We start from the raw sequence: 27,242 nt of genomic DNA, 5'->3' as shown, positions 1-27,242 counted from the left end.
TCCTACAAAAAGTCATACCCTCCTGTACTCTCCAACCTAAATACTTCCTGTCACACATGAGCAATTTCCGCTGTCCATGAGGAAAAACAGAAGGCAACAACTGTCGGCTTTTAATTCAAACAGCTACTGTGTCCTTTCCCATGACTGACTGACTTTCTTCTTTTATCATTTCTGAAGCATTCCTAGATGTCTCATAATTATATAAACAGATCTAGTTTTTTCCGGCTTTTTACTATGAAAATGTTTAAATACACAGGAAAGCATTAAAAAAGAAATAGTGCAATGAACATCCCAAACCCACCACCTGATGCAATTTTATTAGTGACCATCTATGCTTCAATGGATATGTGAAATTCCTAAGGATCAGAAAAAGTTTCAAATATTCACAAGAAACCTAATTAATGACTATACTCAATGGTGAAATATTAAAATAATTCTAACACTGAAATCAGAAAAATATAAGCTTGATATGCACTAATTTGATCTTGGTTAGAAATTATGACTGAAGACAAACGTTGTAACCCTTAGTTAACAATGTAACAAATTGCCTTGAAAGAAAGGGAGCCCACTGACACAGAGGCTTTAAGAAAGCAGAGTCATAAACCAACCATTAAATCTTATAGATAGAAAACAGCAAAAATATTTACATATAAGTTACTCAAAAATTTAGTGAAATCTACTTTTTTTCTGGATCTTGTGCGTACAGAATTGACCGTTTGTCTGCATCAGTCAACTAAAAAGACCAAAGAGCATTCCCACAGTACTGAAAGATTTTTTTTCCCTCTTTTAATGATTTTTTAGCCACACCACATGACATGCAGGATCCTAATTTCCTGACCAGGGATTGAACTCTTGCTCCCTGAGGTGGAAGCTCAGGGTCTTAACCACTGGACCTCCAGGGAAGTCTCTACTGAAAGATTTTTTTTCTTAATACTTCCATGGATCATTGTCTTATAACACTGAAATTAAAAATATTTGTTATAGGAAACCATATGTGTGTAAAATGTTTGTTTTCAGAAGACTGTGTGTTCATACATAGTTGTAAACTGTTTTCATGAGAGGCTGATTTGTTCACCACTGTTAATGTTATTATCTTACATATTAAGTTATATAGTTAAATAAACACCAAGAGAAACATCATAGTCTAAAATGCTTATCTTAATAAACAAGAAAGAATAAAAATTACTGAATTGAGGATGCAAAAGAATATATTAGGAAGAAATGTTAGAAGGAAGAAATTAATATAAAGAAAAGCACAAAATAGTGAATTTTTATAACCAGAAACAGCAAATACAAGAACTGATTTTTGAAAATCAACTAATAGGTTAACTGTTAGTGAGCCTAACTTTTTATAAAAGGAGAAAGCACAAACACACCAAATAGGAAAGAAAGAAATAACCAGACACAGCAGAAATATATATGTGTGTGTGTGTATAAAGATATATACATATATATTTGGTTTTGCTCACATATATCCAAATATATTTGAAAACTGGTATGAAATGGATCAAAACTGACCCTAGAAAAGATGGCAAATCTAAATACAAGTAACATAGAATAAAGAAAGCTGTCATTTACCCTCTACACACTCTCTCCCCACCCCAAAATCACCAGCAGAGAATTCAGCAGAACTGTTAAAGGTACGCATGGGGAATCCGCTGCTCAAAAGGAAATAAGCAAGCCAGGTTGTTGGGAAGGAAAGTTTGCTTTATTTCAGATGCCGGCAATTGGTGGGAGAGGGTGGTGGACACTTGTCCAGAGGTCGACTCACCACCCACACCACCCCCTGCCCAGCACCCCCAAGCAGGGAGTGAGGGTATTTAAGGTGGGCTGGGGGGGGTGGGCAACATGCAGAAACAGCACAGTCATCTCTAGCAGTCATCTTCAAATTGGTCATCAGTGGTCTGACTAGCATCATCTTGGTTGTTTTAGGTACAGTTAGTCTTCAGTTCCAGGGTTCATTTGTTCCCCTTTCTTTGTGATCAATTCTCGGAATTGTGGCAACTCAAGTCCTGGGTACAGTCTGGTCATCAAGTAGTTAACTTTTTCACCTGGTGTTTTAGTATCTATAAGACAGCTCACAGGACATGGCTCAGAATATTTATCTACAGCCCTTGAGAAAGAACTAAAGGTGCTTGATTACGCTTGATGATGACATTATTATTGTTTGGTCTCAGACTGTTTTCCTTTGTTTCCACATTTCTCACTTCTCTGATTAAACTTATTCTTTGATTAAAGTTTTCCACACGCAAACGGCAGGCAGAGAACATGGTAGAAAGGCAAGGACCATACGGTCCTGCTCCGTTTCAGAACTAAGCACAGAAAATAAGGAAATCTTTCTAGCTATTTTCATACAGCAAGCACTGCATCAGTAGGAAACAGAAAAAATAATAATACAGAAAAGGAAAACTACCCACTTATAAATATCAGTGCAAATATCACAAAATATTTGCAATTAGAATCCAGTGAAGCAGTAAAAAATAAGATACCATGCTGCTGCTACTGCTGCTAAGTCGCTTCAGTCGTGTCCAACTCTGTGTGACCCCATAGACGGCAGCCCACCAGGCTCTGCCATCCCCAGGATTCTCCAGGCAAGAACACTGTAACCAAGTGTAATTTTTCAAGGAATGCAGGATGATTCAATATTAGGAAATCTATTAATATAACTCACCATATGAATAGGAAAAAGAGAAACAATTATTTCCATAGATGTTGGAAAAAAATTTTTTCTAAAAATCAATTTACATTCTTGATTTTTTTAGGTTAAAAGTTCTTAATAAAATGGGAAAAGATTAATATCTTCATAATGTTATATATCTGTAATCTCCAAAGTCAGAATTATTTTCAGTTGGGAAAGATAAAAAACTTCCCCACTAAAGTTAGAAAAACAACAAAATGTTCATTATTGCCTACCAATATAAGGTGAAAATATTTAAGAGAAATGAAGAAGGAATTAGCAAAGAGAAGTTGAAAACTGAACAGTTTTTAACTAGGAACTTCCAGAGAATTACCTGAAAAACTATTACTGCCAATAGAGTTAAGATGGCTCAATACAAAAACAATACACAAAAATCAATAGCTTTATTTTTAGTGAGAAATAGGTTACAGATAACAGAAATCATTCAAACTGATATAAGTAGAAGGTGATTTTGTGTGTGTGGTTCACAAAGTCACTGGAAGGGCTGGAGGAACAGGACCTCTGCTGTGATTGTGTGTGTGCTAAGTCACTTTAGTCGTGTCCAACCCTTTGCAACCCCATGAACTGTAGCCTGCCAGGCTCCTCTGTTCACGGGATTCTACAGGCAAGAATACTGGAGTGGGTTGCCATTTCCTCCTCCAGGGTATCTTTCCCACCCAGGAATCCAACCCATGTCTCATGTCTCACATCATATGCATTGGCCAGCGGATTTTTTACCACTAGCGCCACCTGGGAAACCCTGTGCTGTGATGGATGCACCGCAATTCTGCTGCAGGAAGTTGCTGGATCAGGAAAAATGACACCATCTGCTGGGAACCCCATTATCTCATGCCCTGCCACTCTACCCCACATAACAGAGCTCCAGTTGTATTTTCTGCATGTACAAAATCTAGATTCCATCCAGAATACTAGTTATTCTGGTCTTGGCAATGTAGTTTTCAGCTATAGAAAGTCAGCTCTAATGAAAAACTGTAAAAATAATCTCCTTGGACCTAAAAGACTTTTAACTTCAGATGCTGTATTATAAGATGCCTTGTTTTGTGCTGATAAGAAACTCAATTTTATAAGCTTTCAAAATTAAACACAGCTGGTTAATCAACCATAGGGAAAGAGTCAGATAAGAATAAATTTAACTGTGTTCTCAAACAAAAGGGATAAATTTCTCTGTTGCTTTCCTGCTCTTCAATACAAAAGTAAATAAGTAAATGTGATTCACTGTTACATTATTTCATTACTCATTTTAAATGAATACCTTAAAGTTTATCAAAAATCATGAACAGGGTTTAGTTAAACAGAAGTCGTGAGGCACAGCTAAGTGAAGGAGATAATAATAGCCTAATAACAATATTTGTGAATCACTTCCAGTAAATCTGACGTCTCAATGAACTCCTGTTTGATATTCAGATGCAGTTCTTCATAACTTATAACAAGCTCAAATGACTTTTAATTACTGAGGCTGGTACCAGAATTCACTGACTTCTTTCTGCAAAAGTAACAATCTAGACAGGATGACGAAATAGTTGATAATAATCTCCTTGTGCAAGTATTCCAGCTACTAAGTAAAGAAAGTATGAAAGAATTAGAATCCAACCATATGAAATTGTCTTGCCAAGATAATCAAACCTGAATCTGATCAAGCTTCTACACTGAATTAACCAGGCTTCAGGGAACACAGAGGGGCAGAGGAATGGGTTGCATAGGACAAATGACCAGTTCAGTCAAGTAAATCTTAAGAGAGAAAAAGAGGGAGAATGAGGATGAGGATCTAGATTTTAGAAGTTTCAGGGGAACATCAGAAAGTTGCAAAGTATGTTAGGTTATGTTATAAAATTTATCAAGATGATCAGAGAAATATGGACAGAAAATATGAGAGGCTATCTAATGTACTAAGCTTACTATGCTATATTAGATCAATCTCCTTGCAACCCCATGGACTGTAGCCTACCAGGCTCCTCCGTCCATGGGATTTTCCAGGCAAGAGTACTGGAGTGGGTTGCCATTTCCTTCTCCAATATATACTATATGGCACCCCACTCCAGCACTTTTGCCTAGAAAATCCCATGGACGGAGGAGCCTGGAATGCTGCAGTTCATGGGGTCGATAGAGTCAGACAGGACTGAGCGACTTCACTTTCACTTTTCACTTTCATGCATTGGAGAAGGAAATGGCAACCCACTCCAGTGTTCTTGCCTGGAGAATCCCAGGGACAGGAAAGCCTGGTGGGCGGCCATCTATGGGGTCGCACAGAGTCAGACACGACTGAAGCGGCTTAGCAGCAGAAGTATCATATATTAATATATAATATTAGTAGTATAACTATTAAGAAGTTATTACTAAACTTATGCTAAGAGAAATATATCAAGAGAGAAAAAGATAAAGTAAATGTGGTACATTGTTAACATATAGGGAATCTGGGTGAAGGACATACAGGAATTCCTCACAACTGCAAATCAAAAGTTATGTCAAAATGAAAAGCTAAAAGAAAATAAAATTGTGCCTCAATTCCACAAGTGTCAATTAAAAACAAAATAACCAAGACAGAGGAAATTGTCTTTCTAGAGCCACAAAGTCCTTGTTTACAAAAAAAGAAGCTTATATCTTCCACATGAATAGCCATCTGTGTACCATATTGCTTTGGGGTGTGTGCCTGTTTTTGTGCCAAATCCATACTTTTTTGATTCCTGTAGTTTCATAGTTTAGTTTGAAGTCAGTCGGTTGATTCCAGCTGTGCTCTCCTTTTGTAAGACCACTTTGCCTTTTGGGGGGGTCCTCTTTGGTTCCTCACACATGACAGAATTATTAGCTCTGTTTTGTGAAAAATGCCATTCTAATTGCATTCGAGATTGAATCGGATGTGTAAGGTGCTTTAACTGGAGGAACATCTTAACAATATTCTTCCAATGCCTGATTATAGAATATTTTTCTTTTTAGTATTTATTTACATATTTATTTACTTGACTGTGCTGGGTATTAGTTGCAATACATGGGATCTTTTTTTCAGTTGCAGCATGTGGTATCTAGTTCCCTGACCAGAGATTGATCCTAGGCCCCCTGCATGAGGAGCGGGGAGTCTTAGCCTCTGGACCACCAGGGAAGTTCTCAGGATATTTTTGTTTGTTTCTTCTTCAGTTTCTTTATTGAAGTGTCTTACAGTTTTCATTGTGCAGGTTTTTCACATCATTGGCTAAATTCATACCTAGGTATTTTGTTCTTTTTAATGCAATTGTAAATGTGTTGTTTTCTTAATTTTTATGATACTTCTTTATTAGTGTATAGAAACTCAGCTGATTTTTGTTTATTGCTTTTGTATCATGAAACTTTACTAAACTCATGTATTACCTGCAACTTTTGGTGGTTTGATGTGGAAAACTGTAATTCAAAAATCCCATTGTTCCTACCATATCCCAGCCATCCACAGCACTCAACACAGTAACTACTAATACAATCTTCCCACAGTAGAAATAAATAAATAATAAAAGTCTCATTTTCCCGTTTTATTTGATTGCAATACTTTTCGTATATATTTTTTAGTGGTTTTACCCTTTTTTTTTTTTTTTTTTTGGCTGCGCTGGGTCTTCATCGCTATGCACAGGTTTTCTCTACTTGCGGTGAGTGGGGGCTACTCCTTGCTGCGGTGCACGGTCTTCTCCCTGCGGTGGCTTCTCTTACTGTGGACCACAGGCTCTAGGTGTACAGGCTTCAGTAGCTACAGCACCTGGGCTCAGTAGTTGCGGCTCAAGAGCCCTAGAGCTCATGGGCTTCGGTAGTTGTGGCACACAGGCTCAGTGGTTGTGGTGCACAGGCTTAGTTGCCCCGAGGCATGTGGACTCTTGCCGGACCAGGGATTGAACCCCTGTTCCCTGCACTGGCACGTGGATTCTTATCCACTCTACCACCGGGGAAGTCCACTTTTCATGTATTTTAAGTCCTCACACACAATGGAATCTAATTTGGATATTTCATTCAATTTCCACCAATCTATTCCTACTCTATGTCTCTGTCATGCTGATTTGCTATGGAGCTTTGAAGTCCATTCTGATACATAGTAAGGCAAGCAGATCATTGCTAGTTTTTAACATTTCCTCACACAAAAAATTTCTTCCCTATTGTAATGCACTTATTCTTTTAGTCAAACATTGTTTTATTCATATACACACACATACACACAGGTTAGTATTCTTTTATGTATTTATTTTCTGCTGCACTGGGTGTTCATTGCTTTGTGAGGGCTTTCTCTTGCAGTGAGCAGGAGTTACTCTTTGTTTTGTTCTGGTGCTTGGGCTTCTCATTGTGATGGCTTCTCTTGCTGCAGAGCACAGGCTCTGGGCACACAGGCATTGGCGGTTGCGACACAAGGGCTCAGTAGTTTCAGTTCACGGGCTCCAGAGCTCAGGCTCAGTGGTTGCAGCACTCAGGCTCAGTCAAGGGCTCTAGAGCTCACGGGCTTCAGTAGTTGTGGTGCATGGGCTTAGTTGCTCTGAGTCATGTGGAATCTTTCCAAACCAGGGATCCAACCCATGTCCGCTGCATTGGCAGGCAGATTCCTATCCACTGCACTACCAGGAAAGTCCCAAGTTAGTATTCCAATTAAAATGACATTGGATTAACTTTACAAAAAATATTTATTTGTCTGTACTGGGCCTTAGTTGTAGCATGTGGAATCTTTAGTTGAGGCATGGTGGGATCCAGCTCCCTGATCAGGGATGAAACTCAGGCCCCTGCACTGAGAGTTCAGAGTCTTAGCTCTGGGTTTACTTTTGAAAGAATCAACTTTTTTAATATCAAGGCTTCCCAAGAGCATGGTATGTCTTTCCATTTGTTCAGGTTTTGTATAAAATAATTTTCTTCATAAAGATGTTCCTTTTCTTGTTTAAAACAAGTATTTTATAGTTTTTATTGTTATAGTTCTTGCTATGAATACATTATTTTTCCTATTGGCTTATTCTTTATTAACTACAGTGATATAGTACTAAATCTCTGGGGTTTTAATGTAGTCATATCACCAGCTTATGTTTATCTCTTCTTTTCCAACATCTTGACCAGCTATTTCATTTTGTGTGACTGTATTTGCTAGAAATAATAATGTTAATAGCAAGCATTCTTATCTGGTTCCTAATTTTAATTGAAATCATATTTCAATTAGCTCTACTGGCATGTTTGGTAATTGGTTTTTGCTATATTTTAAAAATCTGCTTTTGTTCCTATTTTTATAGAGTTTTTAAATTAAGAATGCTGCTAAATTTTATCAGAAGTTTTCAGCATCTATTGTTATGATCATATCATTTTTATTTAATTTTTTATTGTTCTAGCTTATGTTGCTAGATTTTCTGATATTGAATTTCTTGTATTTCTAAAATAAACTTTTCTAGACATTATTTATTATCCTTTTGATAAATACCAGATTTTACTTACTAGTATTTAATTTAGAGAGTTTCTTCTTATATTCAAAAGCAAGCTTGTTTTATATTCCTTTCCCTAATTTTTAAGTTTTAGGTTCAAGTTATGGTGGCTTCTCAAAAGGAATCATAGAGATTTCCATCTTTTTCTTTTTTTTTCATCTTTTTCTATGACCTTATTGAGATTATCTTGTCTTGAAATGTTAGACAAAATAGAGCTGTGACTCTATCTGGTTCTGCCCCTTTTTATTATTGAATCTTTAATTACCTTTCCAGTCTTCAAAATGTAATTGGACTACTCAGCAACCACATGTGTGCAGGCATGCTTAGTCATTTTGTAACCCCATGAACTGTAGCCCATCAGCTCCTCTATCCAAGGGATTTCCCAGGCAAGAATACTGGAGTGGGCTGCCGTTTCCTCCTCCAAGGGATCTTCCTGACCCAAGGATTGAACCCAGGTCTCCTGCATCTCCAGCACTGGCAGGTGGATTCTTTACCACTCTGCCACCCGGGAAGCCCCACCTGGCTGCCACTGGTCTGCCTAGTTTATACCTTCCCACCCTAGAGAGAAGTCTACCTCTTGACAAACCTAGCCAGCTCACACAGAGCCAACAGTTGGCTTTCTCATCCAAGTGACCTATTCCTCTTAGGAGAAAAACCCACACCAGCTACCCTTATTTAACAGTGTTTGTTCATAAATATAATCGGATTTTCAAGTACCACCAAATATTTGAATAAAAATCAATAGCATGAAGAAAGAGGCACAAAGATGAACAAAAGGGCAACAAACATCAGAGAAACCTGAGGTGATTAGGAAACTAAAATTTTTATTTAATTTATGCAATATTTGGGAAGTCCAGTGGTTAGGGCTCTGCGTGCTCAGTGCTGAAGACCCAGGTTCAATCCCAGGTTGGGTAAATAAGATCCCACAAGCTATGCAGAAGAGCACCACCCCCAAATTCATGAAGTACTCAAAATGATTGAGTAAGTATGACTCTCATTAAAGCATATAGTCTGTAAGGAAAAAGGAGCAATCAGAGGGGAAAAAAATGTTTTGGAACATTAAAAATACAAATGTCAAAAAATTACACTGAACTGTGTGAATAATAAAATGAAAATAAGATCATAAGAAATCATATTTAAATTTAATGTCCTATAGTGGAAACTAGAAGGTAAATAATTCAAAAATAAGAAGAAAAAAAAAAACACACACACACATGGAAGATGGATCCAAAAGTCAAAGATCTAAGAGAAGTTTCAAACAGAGACAATGGCAGAAAAGAAATAATCTAAGAAATAGCAGAAGAGAATCTCCCCAAACTTCATGAAGTCTTCATTTTTAAATGATCTATGTAGAGGCAAATAAAATTAATTTTTAAAAGACCCACTCCTAGGCTCAATCTAGTAAAATTTCAGAACTCCAAGAGTAGAGAAAATCCTGAAAATTCTGAGAGAGGCAGTGAGAAAATAGGTTACTAGAAGAAACAAGGATAAGGATGGCACCAAGGACTTTCTTGGCAGTTCAGTGCTTAAGACCCCCCCACTTACATTGCATGGAACACGAGTTCCATCCCTGGTCCAGGAACTAAGATCCTGCATGCTGCTCAAAGTGGCCTAAATAAATAAATAAACAAATTTCAAAAAAAGAGAATGGCACCAAACTTCTCATCAACACTTAATGCTCAAAGACAATTGGATAATATTTCAAACTTTCGAGGATACGGAAAGGTTGGAATGTTTATATTACTCAAATAATATTTTTACTTGGTAAAAGAATGAAACTATATTAAAAAACATTTAGAGTATCACTCTCATCCCTATTTGCTCCATTCTCCACTCATCTGTCCCCAAAGGTAATAATCATTTCTGTTAGTTTCTCATTTATCCTCCAAGTTTGGAAAACAATTTTGAACTTAAATTTCTAAACAATCAACCCAAATCAAGCCCCCAAAATCAAACAAGTTTAGGCAAAATAATTGCATATGCAACACACAAGCACTCAGAGTATAGCGTACCATGGGGTTTTTGTGAAATAAAATGCTAGAGAAAGATTCTAGCAAAATGAAAAGGGAGCCAAGAAAGGGGACACACGGGATAGACACTAGATATACAGCAGCAGCTGATGTGACTTATGAGAAGTGATTCTGAAAAGAAGTTGAAAAGGATCTGCTAGACCTAGAGACAGGTTTTCTAGGAAACTAGTAATAATAAGCTTCAGGGCTTCCCACTCACTAAAGACCATTCCAAGGCCAAGGCATAGCCCTTAACTGCAAGTATTTGTAATTTTGTATTTCTTCTCTTGAAATACAGCTCCCCAGTGGTATAAGATTCAAGACCTACAAAACTTGGACCCATCCTTGATTAGACTTTAATATTTGAAGGATTTTCCTTCAAGCAACGAAGTTTTAATGACATTAATTACATTTCTTTCTTTGGGTTGAATCAAACTCTTATAATGGTATTTATCTAATCACATGAAAAATGTTTTTGCTTATTGATTTTCCATTTCTAAAATTAACCTAGAGATGAGATATGAAGATTTAATTGGAGTTATAGAACAGAACAGGAATGTTATAAATCTAGTCAATATAAAATTACAATATAGCTAAAAATATTAGAAAAGAGAGATGGAAGGATAATCAATTTATTAATCTTTGATTACAGAAATTCTAGGAACACTAAAGTTAACAATAAGAATAGAGACGCAATTATACTATATATTGTTAACTACATAAAAAAGTAACTACTGCATTCTGGAGTTGGAGGGGTTACGGAAGTGGGAGGTACTGCTAAATGGCTAAGACTCTTGCAATGCAGGAGGCCAGAGGAATTTACAGTGATAAATTCCTCATCTTTGAGAATATAGCCCAGGACACTGTTAAAAGCTGATGAACCAAGGAAAAAGACAGAGATATTACTAAAGACAGAAATATTAATTAAAGATATAATTAACCAAAGGCATTAATTAAAGCTAAAATAATAATCTTGTGAGCAATCCCAGCCAGAAAGAATTATCAGATGCTTGTTTTTAATTGAAGTAGAGGAAGAGGAAAGAAAACTTTTTACCTTTCATTTTATAATTCTCTATAATATTTGAATTTTTAAATGTGTACTACCTCTATAATTTTTTAAACAAAATTTTAAATATCTGTACAAGTACACACTCTATAATTGTGGGAATGGGAAACAATCTAAATGCAGAGAGACAAACAGGAAACTGATTAAAATCATTTAAATTGATTTTATGTAATTACTGACATGGAAAGACCTCCACACTCTATTATTTGTTTTGTTTTTGTTTGTTTGTTTGTTTGTTTGTTGTTTTAGTTGCAGCATTCAAACTCTTTTTTCAGTTGCAACATGCAAACTCTTAGTTGGAGCATGTGGAATCTAGTTCCCTAACCGGGGATCGAACCCTGGCCTCCTGCATTGCAAGCACAGAGTCTTAGCCACTGGACTCCTAGGGAAGTCCCTCTATCAAGTTTTTTTGTTTAAACAAATCCAAATACTAAATAACATGTGCGTCATGACCAATTTTTAAAAAAATCTGCGGTGTATGTAAATGTATGTATGCAAAAATGCTTATTCTAAAACGTGAATAATTATTTTATCCAGGTGATAAGAATGCAGGTGGATTTTTATTTTTCTCTCTTTGCTTGGCTTTTCTAAAACTTCCTAGGAGGAACATAAACTATATTGTAGCAAAAGGAAACCAATAATGTTATTTTAATATATTTTTCCCTAATTCATTCCACATTTTTCTGAACTGAAACAAGGTCACAAGATTCTATTTGTAATTCTTGGCACAACTGAATATTTTATTTGCATCAAAATCTGTTTGACATCACCTTCAAATCAAAGTGCTGAGGTACAAAGATGTCCTTCTTTGTCCACAGTGATAAAAAGAACAAATTTTCACAGCTTAAAAACAGATAAAAAGGAGATCATTTGCCTGGTAGCTAGTGCAGGTGTGACACCAATTTCAGAGCCAAGGAGAGGGGAATTTAAGTTATCAGAATTGACAACAAAGCACAAGCTGAGTTTGTCAGCGGTTGTTCATTGTCTCCATGTTCATCTCAAAACGCTTTGGGAAGCCAAAGTTACTGCTGCTAGATTTCAAAAGCCTGAAAATCTATGACTTTTCCAGTCATAAAAAACAGTTCTGCAAGCCTTGATAAGGAAGTTTATACTGATTTCATTGCAACAGATTTAACACTGAGAAAACAAAGTCAAAAGCAATAGGTGCTAATGTTCTGGTGCAAGTTCAGATCCAAAGCATTTTCACCACTTCAAAGCAAGTAAGAGGGTCACAAAGTAAGTGGGTCACAAAGCATTTTCCCGTGGTTTGGGACATCTTAGTTCCACATCAGGCTGCCCTGTATTTCAGAATTTTTATTTTTTTCTTTTTTGGCCTTCTGGCGTGTGGGATCTTAATTCCTCCACCAGGGGTTAAACCCGTGCCCCTTGCATTGGAAGGACAGAGTCCTAACCATTGAACCACCAGGAAATTCCCAACTTCAGAATTTTTAAAGTGACAAGAAGACATTTCAAAGGTAACCACAATACACTTTTACTCAATTTCACTTGTATTTTTTTTTTTTTGCACATTGTCTACTCTTAATCAGATTTCTCTGAGAACCAGAATTCAGAAAATCAAAAACCGTCCAAAGGGCAAGGTTCAAGTAATAATTATGGTAACACTTACTGAGCCTTTCCAATGCACCAGGAACTACGTTAAGTACTGATTAACTACTTAAGTGTTGATTAAGTGGTTAATCAATATTTAAGCACTTAATTTAAGCAAGTAAATCAATACTTAAGAGCTGATTAAGTCCTATACTAAGAACAGTTCTCATTTGATACTCACAGAGCCTCATGAAATAGGCAATAATATTACCCGCACATGGCAGATTGTATTTTCTAAATATGGCCAGAACTATATCTCTCATCCCAAATGCTTTTCTACAATGTGACTTTGCCAAAATTTCCATCAACAGGTTGGGCCCTCTATACCCTCACTTAAGCTTTTTTTTAATATTTAATATTTGTATTTCCTTATTCAGCTGCGTGGAATCTTAGTTGTGGCATGTGAGATTCTCATTCCTCAACCAGGGATCAGACCCAGGCCTCCTGCGTTGGACGCACAGAATCTTAGCCACTGGACCACCAAGGAAATCTCAAGGTTCTACATTGCTTGTGATGGCTTCTTACATCCCTGTAATAATAGGACTATCTAATGTTAGACAGGAGCCTCAACTTCAGAAGAATAATTAGATGTATCATTTTAAAAGTAACTCTTATTCTTGACTTGAACAAACAGCTGAAACTTTTATTTGAAAAGTTGTAATAACAAACAGTAGGAACAGGCAAGAGAGTTGGGCAGAAGCTGAGTGAGGCTCATTATACTAATTCTCCAGGGAACCCAGGGACCATAAATCTTAGGTTAAGAATAGGTCCCTGAAGAAAACAAAGCTGCCATCCAAATCTTCCAACCCTTATGTCACTTCCACAAGGAGATGTGTTTATTCCAGGAGTAGCTCATTCACTGTCTTATAGAGCCCCATTATCCACAGGAGAAATATCTCACAGAGACTGGCCCAACGTGGAGAATGTAATAGAAGTCTTTATCAGTCAAAATCACCCTCAATTAGTCCAAAAGGAGGATAAAGGAAGATTCCACTAAATGGTAACTGAATGCTTCCCAGGCTTTTCCCAGGATGAGCTTGCTGAACTTGGAAATTTTCAAGACATTCTGGCCTCATCAGATCCTGTGAATTGAATGATGACAAAGTTAAGGAAATCATTCTCCCACCCAGGAAAACCCAAATGACCATTCAGGATACTTTGGAAAAGAACTGTTGTTCTTAAAGGATGCCATCAAATTCATGAGAGATAGGGGTCTCATACCAACGGTATAAGATCTGCACTCAGATCAAGCTCAAGACATACTCATGTGAACCAGGTTATCTTCTGAAATCCTGTGAGTAGTGTATTTTAGATAGCCTGATTGGAACCTCCCTAGAGGGCTGCCTGGTGGCTCAGACAGCAAAGAATCTGCCTGCAATGCAGGAGCTGCTGCTGCTGCTAAGTCACATCAGTCGTGTCCGACTCTTTGTGACCCCATGGACTGTAGCCTACCAGGCTCCTCCGTCCATGGGATTTCCCAGACAAGAGTACTGGAGTGGGTTGCCATTGCCTTCTCCGCAATGCAGGAGACCTGGGTTCAATCCCTGGGTCGGGAAGATCCCCTGAAGAAGGAAATGGCAACCCACTCCAGTATTCTTGCCAGGAGAATTCCATGGACAGAAGAGCCTGGTGGGCTACAGTCCATGGGGTCCCAAAAAGTTGTACACAACTGAGCAACTAACACTTTGACTTTTCAGAGGGCAGCTAGAAACCTAACCCTGGGCCAAAGGGTAATCTCCACTATGGCCTTGCACAGATGGCAGAGCAACAGTGACTTCCCCAGACCATGCTTTTCTTGGCACTTAGCTTCTATATTTGAGCACACTGAGCACACACACACTGGGTCTCATCTGTAGCTTCAGTCCCACCATCCAGGTCAGTGCTAGGCAAGCCAATGTTTATCCAGGCAGAACCATTAAGCTACTCACATTGAGGAAATTTGTCTGTCCTGCCTTGTGCTCTGTGTAGCTGTCCCCTTGAAAAACCCAAAGCTCTGGAGAGCATCAGGTCTGCCTGAAACTCTTAATGATTTTCCTTAGAAGGAGAAGATCTCACCCTCCTTCTAAGTACTAGAACTATCAAGAGGCAGGACAAACCTCCAGGGCACCCACAAAGACTTTCCTACCGGGTACTGCATAACTGACCCTTAAAACAATGAATAGTCTGGGTGAATAGTGCAGTCATGCCTAGGCTCTCAGGGTGCCAGGCAAGTCTCCCAGTTCACTCACCAGGTCTGAAGGATAAAGGGAGAAATACCCGAACTCATGAAGTGGACCCCTTCCCTTTGTATCTGGAAGACTGTCCCACCCAGATGTTGACCTCCGATTTGAAGTAGGGAAAAAATCAAAAGTTTATTAGCCACCCTGTCTGTGAGACATATCCTTGGGCTAATCACAGTGTCTTTTCATGATTTATCTGTGCTAACTTCATGATTCAGTATGAGCCCAGAGCTTTCTCCTTCCACACCCAGCCAATTCTTCTTCATCTTAGTCTCTATTCCCATTTCTTTCCCAATATGTTCCATCAGGACTTTGCCTAAATGATACTCATTCTATTAGCTCCTGATGATGTGTCTGGATATCATATTCATATTGGATCCTGCTTCTCTTCTAAAATGAGTCAACCACCTGGACTCATCTGTGAACTGCATGATTGGGCCACAGAGAGCTCTTTCTCAAATCACTGAGAAGCTAAATGATATTGAGCCTAGAAATAACCCCTTGTGAAGAGCCCTTAGTTATATTCTCTGAGGCTGATCAACTATTTTGTGCTCTTTAATACCTGCAAACAAATGTTAGATACAATAGTAGTTTTGGAATAATTTTGACTAGTGTAGCCTGAGCTGAAGAGAAGGCAAAATCATAAGAAAGGTAAAGCTTATATATTTTGCCATTTCATCCTCTCTACTAATATCCCCTAGCATTTCCTTCATCCCAGGTACCTAAACTGGGTCCCAATCTTATTCTCCAATGACTGAAAAATAATTGTTGCTACAGTTCTGTCTGATAATTAAGGGAGTAGTTGATAATGCTTAAGGAAGGAAACTTGTAGGGAGGCAGACTTTTAAAAAGAGCTGTTTTTTAGGTTTGGGGTTTTGCTTTTGTTTTGTTTTCTGCTGGAAGCATTCTAGCAGACCCAAACAGACCTCTGTTTACTAGCTCAAACTCCAGACTATCTCAAAGATGGAGAGTTACTCCTTAGAGAATGTTTGTGGGGAGACATCTCCACCTTCTCATGAGGAAAAGCAAACCCTCTTCAGATGGGCCAATTTCACAGACTACTTGGCACATGACAGCAAGAGTTCTGTCTTCTATGAAGTACCACGTAAGTGACACATCCTCAATCTATTGTGTGTCAAAAACCACCAAATCCATCCCACAGATATTTGAGGTGTTGTTCACTCATTCAATACATGCTTATCAAAGCTGATTGTTTCAAGAAACTTGTTCTAAGGGCTATATAAAATACAAAGATGAAAAACAACTATAAAACACAATAAAAGTTGTGATATATAATAAAATTATGAGGGATACAGAGACTCATGCATTCAAAAGAGAAGATTTTATGGAAATGATAGCACTCATTAAGGAGAGACTTAAAGGATAAATAGGATTTGAAAAGCTGATGGTTCCAAGCTGAAATGCCATGTGCTGAAACCTATGTATATGAAACAGCTACAAAATTTTAAAAAACAAAGGGTCTATTGTATCTTGAGTCTATGGGAATATGTAATCAGGAGACTATGGATCTATCACATTAGGACAAATCCAATGTCCACATTAGGATAAATACCAAATTCCCATTAACAAATTTTTTTCCACTAATACATTTTTATTTGTGCATACATTACTTGGATTATTCTCTTTTTGATTTTTTTGATTGATAAGCATTGTGCTTTTCTCTCACAGATTTCCTCTTCTCTTTATTAATCCAAAAACTAGTGAAAGGCATCACATTTTCAGGTAATACTGAAATAGCAATAGAGTGTCTATGAATAATCAGTTTACCCAAGAATATGGATCTGTATAGTGAATGACTAAGTAAAATGGCTTAACTTAGCCATTTTGCTATTTATCCAGCCTCAAATATTTGTCAGCCTCAAATAGGAATTACTTATGAATGAAGACCCAATATTAGAATAAAGATAAAAATGAAAGGTAGTGAAAGGTAATGAAAGTCAGAGGCAAAGGAATTGTTGAGGAACAGAAATAAAATTTCAGTTAACAAAAACAAGCAAGAATAACTTTTGGTTTAGGATGTTTACTTAGCATCCCTGGCAACACCACTCTTTACCATGTAGAAACACCAGGGGCAATAAAAGAGACAGGTAGCCCCAAAGAGGCTCTGTAAAAAAAAAAAAAAAGAAAGAAAGAAAGAACAAAAAAAGGACTCCTACAACTCTAAATGGTACATTCAGCACTTTTTCCTATAAATTCCAAATGTCCTCAGATCCAGAACATCACAACTCTTGATGCTGCACACCGCTGATTGGGCATCCCCAGCAGAGGCCAGAGGAGCCACGGGGAACCACACCACTGTCACCGAGTTCATCCTGCTGGGGCTCTCAGAGGCCTGTGAGCTGCAGATGCTCCTCTTCCTGGGGCTCCTCCTGACCTACCTGCTCACTCTACTGGGGAACCTCCTCATCGTGGTCCTCACCCTCATGGACAGGCGCCTCCATACCCCCATGTACTACTTCCTCCGCAACTTTGCTGTCCTAGAGATCTGGTTCACCTCGGTCATCTTCCCCAAGATGCTGACCAACATCCTGACTGGAAACAGGACCATCTCCCTGGAAGGCTGTTTCCTACAGTGTTTCCTCTATTTCTTCCTGGGCACCACGGAGTTCTTCCTACTGGCAGTGATGTCCTTTGACAGGTATGTGGCCATATGTAACCCCTTGCGTTATGTCACCACCATGAGCAAAAGGGTCTGTGTCCAGTTAGCTCTATTTTCATGGATCATGGGATTCCTTCTTATAGCCATTCCATGTTCCATCATATTTCAGCAACCATTCTGTGGTCCCAATATCATTGATCATTTCTTCTGTGATAGCTTTCCACTCCTGGAACTCATATGTGCAGACACAAGTCTGATCGAGCTTCTGGGTTTCATCCTGGCCAATGTCAGTCTCCTGGGCACTCTGTCCATGACGGCTACCTGCTATGGTCACATCCTCCACACCATCCTGCACCTCCCCGCAGCCAAGGAGAGGCAGAAAGCCTTCTCAACCTGTTCCTCCCACATCACTGTTGTCTCTCTCTTCTATGGCAGCTGCATCTTCATGTATGTCCGGTCGGGCAAGGGCGGCCAGGGGGAGGACAGGAACAAGGTGGTGGCCTTGCTCAACACTGTGGTGACCCCAGTGCTCAATCCCTTCATCTACACCCTCAGGAACAAACAGGTGAAGCAGGTGTTTAGGGAGCAGGTGAACAAGCTCTTCTAATAAACCTGTGGATCCAAGAGGCTGCACATAAGATCCCCAGTCAAGCTAAGGGAGCATGAGGCCTCTGCAACAGGTGGAGGCTGTCTCATCCACAAAAAGCTTGATGACATGTTTCTGGGGTGCCAGTCACTGTGAAACTCAGCATCAACTCATAAGCTCTGTGGCCCCTCAAGGCATTTTTAGTAATTATCAGATATGAATATTTCTCTTCATTCCATCAACGTCTGCTTGGCTTCCCAGCAGAATATAAGCTCTCTGATAGCAGGTACTAGCTCTTTAGAGAAGGGCATGGCAACCCACTCCTATATTCTTGCCTGGAGAATCCCATTACAGAGGAGTCTGGCAGGCTACAATCCATAGGGTCACAAAGACTCGGACATGACTGAAGCAGCTTAGCAGGCACGCATGCATGCACTAGCTCTGTAATTCACCATAAGCCTCTAACACCAATCTGTAGTCATAGGTAATATCCATACTCAGAAAGTACTTTCAGGCATATTGCTTTGTGTCTGTTTATCTAACAACTTTGAGGAGAGGAGACCAGTCCTCATTTAGCACTGTTCTCATTTCACACTTATATTCTTGCCACAGATCCATATCAGTAAAAATTCAAAAAAAAAAAAAAAGGCTAGCTGCTTATTATCTTGCACATAACCTACTTATGCTTTGTTTAGTATAAAAATTCATAGAAATTCTTCATTCCTATTTAGAAAGACTCTTCCTCTTTCCGGTTGTTTACTTCCCTGAGCCCCAGTTTTCTCATCTGTAAAATGGGGATGACAATGGCCATTCCAAAGGATTATGATAAAAGTCAAATGAGATACTCTATGCAAGAAACTTAAATAGTGACAGGAACCTAATAAGTCTCACTAAATGTTGGTTTTTTCCATTTATCTCTCATCTTACCTTTCCTCTCTTCCTTTTGAATTTCACACCAGTTGCTAACAAAAGCTTTTCTGTTTGAAATGCTATAAATTTTATATTCTGAATTTCATATTAATCTTATACAAAGCTAAATACAGTATTTAACCTATGAAACTTGTTGCTAACATGTTCAATATTTTAATGAAATTTAAGTCATTGGTAAATCAAATATTAATTAAATAATGGAATTCACATGTTAATTTATTCTGAAATAATTATTATATGAATACTATATTCAAGGAAATGCACATTTCATTGATAATACTTAATTTATCCTTTGAATAGAAGTTGAAATCTAATAAGGAAGATATACATAAATAACTATAATTTAGGGTATAAAATGATCTATGTAAGAAAATACCATGGGTAGCTCTTCAGTAACAAATAGGAAAATCAGGAGGAAATAGATGAATCCCTAAAGAAAGAGAATTTTTAAAAATCTAAACAGAAATAGAAAACTTAACTGGCCCAATTACAATGGAAAGATTTCAAAAAAAGGGTTATATAGCCACTATAAACTAAAAAACTATGTTCTCAACAACAAAAACAAACAATCCTTCTACAAATGGCTAACAAGTACATGAAAAGATGTGTAGCATCACTAATGATTACAGAAATGCAAATTAAAATCACAATGAAATATTACTTTATATCCATTAAGATGAATATTATTTAAAACATTTTTATGAACAGATTATACCAACTATTGTCAAGAATGTGGATAAATTAGAACTCTCATGCATTGCTGATGAGAGTGCAAAATGATGCAGCCACTGTGGAAAACAATATGGCAGTTCCTAAATAAAGTAAATGTAGATTTATCATATCATCCAGCAATCTCACTTCTAGACATAAACCCAAAAGAATTGAAAGGGCTTGAACAGATATTTTTATATCCATGTTCATAGCAACATTATTCACAATAGCCAAAAAGGTAGAAATAACTCAAATGTCCACAGACTGAATGAGTGGATAAACAAAATGTGGTATGTACATACAATGGAATATTATTCAGCCTTAAAAGAAATGGAACTCTGATAAATAAAACTCTACAACATGAAGGAAACTTGAAGACATTATACTCAGTGAAATAAACAAGACATAAAAGGAAAAATATAGTAGGATTCCATTAATATGAGGTATCACTTCAGTTCAGTTGCTCAGTCATGTCCGACTCTTTGCAACCCCATGAACCACAGCACGCCAGGCCTCCCTGTCTGTCAGCAACTCCCGGAGTCCACCCAAACTCATGTCCATTGAGTCGGTGATGACATCCAACCATCTCATCCTCTGTCATCCCCTTCTCCTCCTGCCCTCAATCATTCCCAGCATCAGGGTCTTTTCAAATGAGTCAGCTCTTCACATTAGGTGGCCAAAGTATTGTTGTTTCAGCTTCAGCATCAGTCCTTCCCATGAATATTCAGGACTGATTTCCTTTAGGATGGACTGGTTGGATCTCCTTGCAGTCCAAGGGACTCTCAAGAGTCTTCTCCAACACCACAGTTTAAAAGCACCAATTCTTCGGCACTCAGCTTTCTTTATAGTCCAACTCTCACATCCATATATGACCACTGGAAAAACCATAGCCTTGACTAGACGGACCTTTGTTGGCAAAGTAATGTCTCTGCTTTTTAATATGCTGTCTAGGTTGGTCATAACTTTAAATAATGTTTCTCCAAGGAGAAACCGTCTTTTAATTTCATGGCTGCAATCACCATCTGCAGTGATTTTGGAGCCCAGAAAAAATAAAGTCAGCCACTATTTCCACTGTTTCCCCATCTATTTCCCATGAAGTGATGGGACCAAATGCCATGATCTTAGTTTTCTGAATGTTGAGCTTTAAGTCAACTTTTTCACTCTCCTCTTTCACTTTCATCAAGAGGCTCTTTAGTTCTTTTTCACTTTCTGCCATAAGGGTGGTGTAATCTGCATATCTGAAGTTATTGATATTTCTCCCGGCAATCTTGATTCCAGCTTGTGCTTCCTCCAGTCCAGCGTTTCTCATGATGTACTCTGCATATAAGTTAAATAAACAGGGTGACAATATACAGCCTTGACGTACTCCTTTTTCTATTTGGAAACAGTCTGTTGTTCCATGTCCAGCTCTAACTGTTGCTTCCTGAACTGCATACAGGTTTCTCAAGAGGCAGGTCAGGTGGTCTGGTATTCCCACCTCTTTCATAATTTTCCACAGTTTATTATAGACTGATCAAAATCATAGAGATAGAATGTAGAATGGTGGTTACCAGGAATTGTGGGTAGGAATAGAGAGTCACTATTTAATGGATATGGAATTTCAGTCTGGGATGATGAAAAAGTTCTGGAGATGCATAATGGTGATGATTTCACAACAATGTGAATGTACTTGATGCCAACAAACAGTACACTTTAAAGTGGTTAAAATGATAAATCTGGGGCATGCAAGAGCAAGCGCGCAGTGGGATGGCCCAGGATGGTCAGTGAGTTTCACATGAGCGGATAGGCAAGCAGGTGGTATGAGGGTTTGGCTCCTGGTCACCATCAGGGTGGGCTCCTGCAGTCCCTGGGGAGGGGGCTCCTGCCAGAGATCAAGCCCTGAGCCTTTGGAGTGGGAGCATTGACCCCAAGGGCTTCTAAGAGTCCCAGAAGAAGAGAACTAACCCTAGGGAGTATCAAATAATGAGAACTCATACAAAGGAAACCACTTCAATAATTACTTTAAATGTAAATGGATTAAATGCTCCAACCAAAAGACACAGACTGACTGAATGGATACAAAAACAAGACCCATATGTATGCTGTCTACAAGAAACCCACTTCAGACCTAAAGATACATATAGACTGAAAGTGAGAGGATGGAAAAATATATTCCATGCAAATGGGAAGCAAAAGAAAGCTGGAGTAGCAATCCTCATATGAGACAAAATAGACCTTAAAATAAAAATTACAAGAGACAATGAAGGACAATACATAATGATCAAGGGATCAGTCCAAGAGGAAGACATAACAATTGTAAATATCTATGCACCTAACATGGAGAAGGCAATGGCACCCCACTCCAGTACTCTTGCCTGGAAAATCCCATGGGCAGAGGAGCCTGGTAGGCTGCAGTCTATGGGGTCGCTCAGAGTCAGACACGACTGAGTGACTTCACTTTCACTTTCCACGTTCATGCATTGGAGAAGGAAATTGCAACCCACTCCAGTGTTCTTGCCTGGAGAATCCCAGGGACAGGGGAGCCTGGTTGGCTGCCATCTCAGGGGTCGCACAGAGTCAAACATGACTGAAGCGACTTAGCAGCAGCAGCAGCAGCAGCATGCACCTAACATAGGAGCACCTCAACACAGAAGACAAACACTAACAGACATAAAAGGAGAAATTGACAGTAACACAATAATAGTAGGAGACTTTAACACCCCACTCATACCAATGGACAAATCATCAAGACAGAATATTAATAAGTAAACACAAGTCTTAAATAATACATTAGATAAGATGGATTTCATTGATATCTTCAGGACATTCCATCCAAATGCAAAAGAATACACCTTCTTCTCAAATGCACATGAAACATTCTCCAGGATAGACCATATCTTGGGTGACAAATCAAACCTCAGTAAATTTAAGAATATTGAAATCGTATCAAGCATCTTCTCTGACCACAATGCAATGAGACTAGATATCAATTACAAGAAAAAAACTGTAAGAAGCACAAACACATGAAGATTAAACAACACATTTCTAAATAACCAACAGGTTACTGAAGAAATCAAAAGGGAAATCAAAAAATTTCTAGAAATAAATGATAATGAAAACATGACAACTCAAAACCTATGGGATTCAGCAAAAGCAGTTCTAAGAGGGAAGTTTATAGCAATACAATCCTACCTCAAGAAACAAGAGAAACATCAAATAGACAACTTAATTTTACACCTAAAACCTAAAACAACTGGAAAAAGAAGAACAAAAAAAATATTAGTAGAACGTAAGAAATCATAAAGATCCAAGAAGAAATAAATGAAAAAGAAAATGAAAGAAACAACAGTAAAGATTAATAAAACTAAAAGCTGGTTCTTTGAGAAAATAAACAAAATTGACAAACCTCTAGCCAAACTCATCAAGAAAAAAAGAGAGAAGGATCAAATCAACAAAATTAGAAATGAAAAAGGAAAGGTTACAACAGACAATGAAGAAATACAAAGGATTATAAGAGACTATTATGAACGATCATATGGCAAGAAAATGGATAACCTGGACAGATTCTTAGGAAAGTTCAATATTCCAAGACTGAACCAGGAAGAAATAGAAATTATGAACCACCCAATTACAAGCACTGAAATGGAAGCTGTGATAAAAAAAATCTCCCATAAAACAAAACCCCAGGACCAGACGGCTTCACAGGAGAATTCTATCAAACATTTAAAGAAGAGCTAATGACTATCCTTCTAAAACTCTTTCCAAAAATTGCAGAGGAAGGAACACTTCCAAACTCACTCTATGAGGCCACATCACCCTGATACCAAAACCAGACAAAGACAACACAAAAAAAGAAAACTACAGGCCAATAGCACTGATGAACATAGATGCAAAAATCCTCAACAAAATTTTAGCAAACAGAATTCAGCAACACATCCAAAAGCTCATACACCATGATCAAATTGGGTTTATTCCAGGGATGCAAGGATTCTTCAATATATGCAAATCAATCAATGTGATACACAAATTGTATAACAAATTGAAAGATAAAAACCATATGATAATCTCAATAGATTCAGAAAAAGCCTTTGACAAAAGTCAGCACCCATTTATGATTAAAAGTCTTCAAAAAATGGGCAAAGAAGTAACCTACCTCAACATAGTAAAGGCCAGACATGATAAGCCTACAGCAAACATTCTCAATGGCGAAAAACTGAAAGCATTCCCCCTAGGATCAGGAACAAGATAAGGGTGTCCACTTTTGCCACTATTATGCAACATAGTTCTGGAAGTCCTAGCTACAGCAATCAGAGAAGAAAAAGAAATAAAAGGAATCCAGATCAGAAAAGAAGAAGTAAAGCTCTCACTGTTTGCAGATGACATGATACTGTACATAGAAAACTCTAAAGACAGTATCAGAAAATTACTAAAGCTAATCAGTGAATTTAGCAAAGTTGCAGGATACAAAATTAATACACAGAAATCACTTTCATTTCTATATACTAACAATGAAAAATCAGAAAGAGAAATTAAGGAATCAATCCCATTCACCATTGCAACAAAAAGAATTAAATATCTAGGAATAAACTTACCTAAGGAGACAAAAGAACTGTACACATAAAATTATAAGACAACTGATGAAAGAAATCAAAGACAACATAAATGGACAGAGAGATATTTCATGTTCCTGGGTAGGAAGAATCAATATTGTGAAAATAACTATACTGCCAAACACAATCTACAGATTCAATGTGATCCCTATCAAATTACCAATGGCATTCTTCACAGAACTAGAACAAAAAATTTCACAATTCATATGGAAACACAAAAGACCCCAAATAGCCAAAGCAGTATTGAAAAAGAAGAATGGAGCTGGAGGAATCATCCTTCCTGACTTCAGGTTATACTACAAAGCTACAGTCATCAAGACAGTATGGTACTGGCACAAAAACAGAAATATAGACAAATGGAACAAGATAGAAAGCCCAGAAATAAACCCATGCACCTATGGGTACCTTATTTTTGACAAAGGAGGCAAGAATATACGATGGGTCAGAGACAGGCTCTTCAATAAATGGTGCTGGAAAAACTAGATGGCTATGTGCAAAAGGATGAAATTAGCACACTTCCTAACACCATACACAAAGATAAACTCAAAATGGATTAAAGACCTAAATGTAAGACCAGAAACTATAAAACTCTTAGAGGAAAGTATAGGCAGAACACTTGATGACATAAATCAAAGCAAGATCCTCTATGATCCACCTCCTAGGGTAATGGAAATAAAAACAAAAGTAAACAAGTGGGACCTGATTAAACTTAAAAGCTTTTGCACAGCAAAAGAAACTATAAGCAAGGTGAAAAGACAACCCTCAGAATGAGAGAAAATAATAGCAAATGAAACAACTGACAAAGTACTAATTTCCAAAATATACAAGCAGCTCATACAACTCAATACCAGAAAAACAAACAAACCAATCAAAAAGTGGGGAAAAGACCTAAACAGACATCTCTCCAAAGAAGACATACAGATGGCAAACAAACACATGAAAAGATGCCCAACATCACTCATTATTAGAGAAATGCAAATCAAAACTACAGTGAGACATCACTTCACACCAGTCATAATGGCCATCATCAAAAAGTCTACAAATAATAAATGCTGGAGAGGGTGCAGAGAAAACAGAATGTTCTTGCACTATTGGTGGGAATGTAAATTGATACAGCCACTATGGAAGATGATATGGAGATTCCTTTAAAAACTAGGGGAAAAAAATACCATATGACCCAGCAATCCCACTCCTAGGCATATACCCTGAGGAAACCAAAACTGAAAGAAACACACATATCCCATTGTTCACTGCACCCCTATTGACAATAGCTGGAACATGGAAGCAACCTAGATGTCCATCGACAGATGAATAGATTAAAAAGTTGTGGTACATATACACAAAGGAATATTACTCAGCCATAAAAAAGAAACTCATTTGTGTCAGTTCTAATAGGTGGATGAACCTAGAACCTATTATACCGAATGAAGTCATAAAGAGAAAGATAAATATCGTATTCTAATGCATATATACAGAATCCAAAATCATGATACTGAAGAATTTATTTACAGGGAAACAATGGAGACACTGGGATTTTGGAGAAATTGGGATTCAGTCCAATCCCAAAGAAAGGCAATGCCAAAGAACACTCAAACTACCACACAACTGCACTCATTTCACACGCTAGTAAAGTAATGCTTCAAATTCTCCAAGCCAGGCTTTAGCAATACGCGAATCATGAACTTCCAGATGTTCAAGCTGGCTTTGGAAAAGGCAGAGGAACCAGAGATCAAACTGCTAACATCTGCTAGACCATCGAAAAAGCAAGAAAGTTCCAGAAAAACATCTATTTCTACTTTATTGACTATGCCAAAGCCTTTGACTGTGTGGATCACAATAAACTGTGGAAAATTCTGAAAGAGATGGGAATACCAGACCACCTGATCCGCCTCTTGAGAAAGCTGTATGCAGGTCAGGAAGCAACAGTTAGAACTGGACATGGAACAACAGACTGTTTCCAAATAAGAAAAGGAGTACATCAAGGCTGTATATTGTCACCCTGTTTATTTAACTTATATGCAGAGTACATCATGAGAAACGCTGGACTGGAGGAAGCACAAGCTGAAATCAAGATTGCCGGGAGAAATACCAATAACCTCAGATATGCAGATGACACCACCCTTATGGCAGTAAGTGAAGAAGAACTAAAGAGCCTCTTGATGAAAGTGAAAGAAGAGAGTGAAAAAGTTGACTTAAAGCTCAACATTCAGAAAACTAAGATCATGGCATCTGGTCCCATCACTTCATGGGAAATAGATGGGGAAACAGTGGCTGACTTTATTTTTCTGGGCTCCAAAATCACTGCATATGGTGATTGCAGCCATGAAATTAAAAGCCACTTACTCCTTGGAAGGAAAGTTATGACCAACCTAGATAGCATATTCAAAAGCAGAAACATTACTTTGTAACAAATGTCCATCTAGTCAAGGCCATGGTTTTTCCAGTAGTCATGTATGGATGTGTGAGTTGGACTATAAAGAAAGCTGAGTGCCAAAGAATTGGTACTTTTGAACGGTGGTGTTGGAGAAGACTCTTGAGAGTCCCTTGGACTGAAAGGAGATCTAACCAGTCCATCCTAAAGGAGATCAGTCCTGGGTGTTCATTGGAAGGACTGATGTTGAAGCTGAAACTCCAATACTTTGGCTACCTGATGCAAAGAGCTGACTCATTGGAAAAGACCCTGATGCTGGGAATGATTTAGGGCAGGAGGAGAAGGGGACGACAGAGGATGAGATGGTTGGATGACATCACCGACTCAATGGACATGAGTTTGGGTGGACTCCGGGAGTTGGTGATTGACAGGGAGG

The 27,242-nt window shown here is 38.1% G+C and overlaps 1 protein-coding gene and 1 long non-coding RNA gene across 3 annotated transcripts; one reads left to right on the top strand and one right to left on the bottom strand.

Moving 5' to 3' along the window:
- Positions 1-6,900: 6,900 nt before the first annotated feature.
- On the bottom strand, positions 6,901-10,356 carry LOC129621088 (uncharacterized). Of its 2 annotated transcripts, none has more exons than XR_008699006.1 (3): positions 10,110-10,356; positions 9,643-9,708; positions 6,901-7,254 (listed from the first exon to the last, which is right to left on the bottom strand). It is a non-coding gene; the product is annotated as an uncharacterized LOC129621088 (long non-coding RNA). The 2 variants fall into 2 exon arrangements; XR_008699007.1 differs by having other exon boundaries at positions 6,901-7,249.
- Positions 10,357-17,251: 6,895 nt separating this feature from the next.
- Positions 17,252-18,357, top strand: LOC129621085 (olfactory receptor 49-like). Its single transcript, XM_055537113.1, has one exon. The coding sequence runs from the start codon at positions 17,252-17,254 to the stop codon at positions 18,224-18,226; it is 975 nt and encodes a 324-aa protein (XP_055393088.1). The 3' UTR covers positions 18,227-18,357.
- Positions 18,358-27,242: the final 8,885 nt, after the last annotated feature.

This window comes from Bubalus kerabau, chromosome 10 (genome assembly GCF_029407905.1).
Source record: "Bubalus kerabau isolate K-KA32 ecotype Philippines breed swamp buffalo chromosome 10, PCC_UOA_SB_1v2, whole genome shotgun sequence".
NCBI lineage: Eukaryota > Metazoa > Chordata > Mammalia > Artiodactyla > Bovidae > Bubalus > Bubalus kerabau.
The sequence above is the reverse complement of the archived record's forward strand: the minus strand, read 5'-3'. Positions and strand labels throughout refer to the sequence as shown.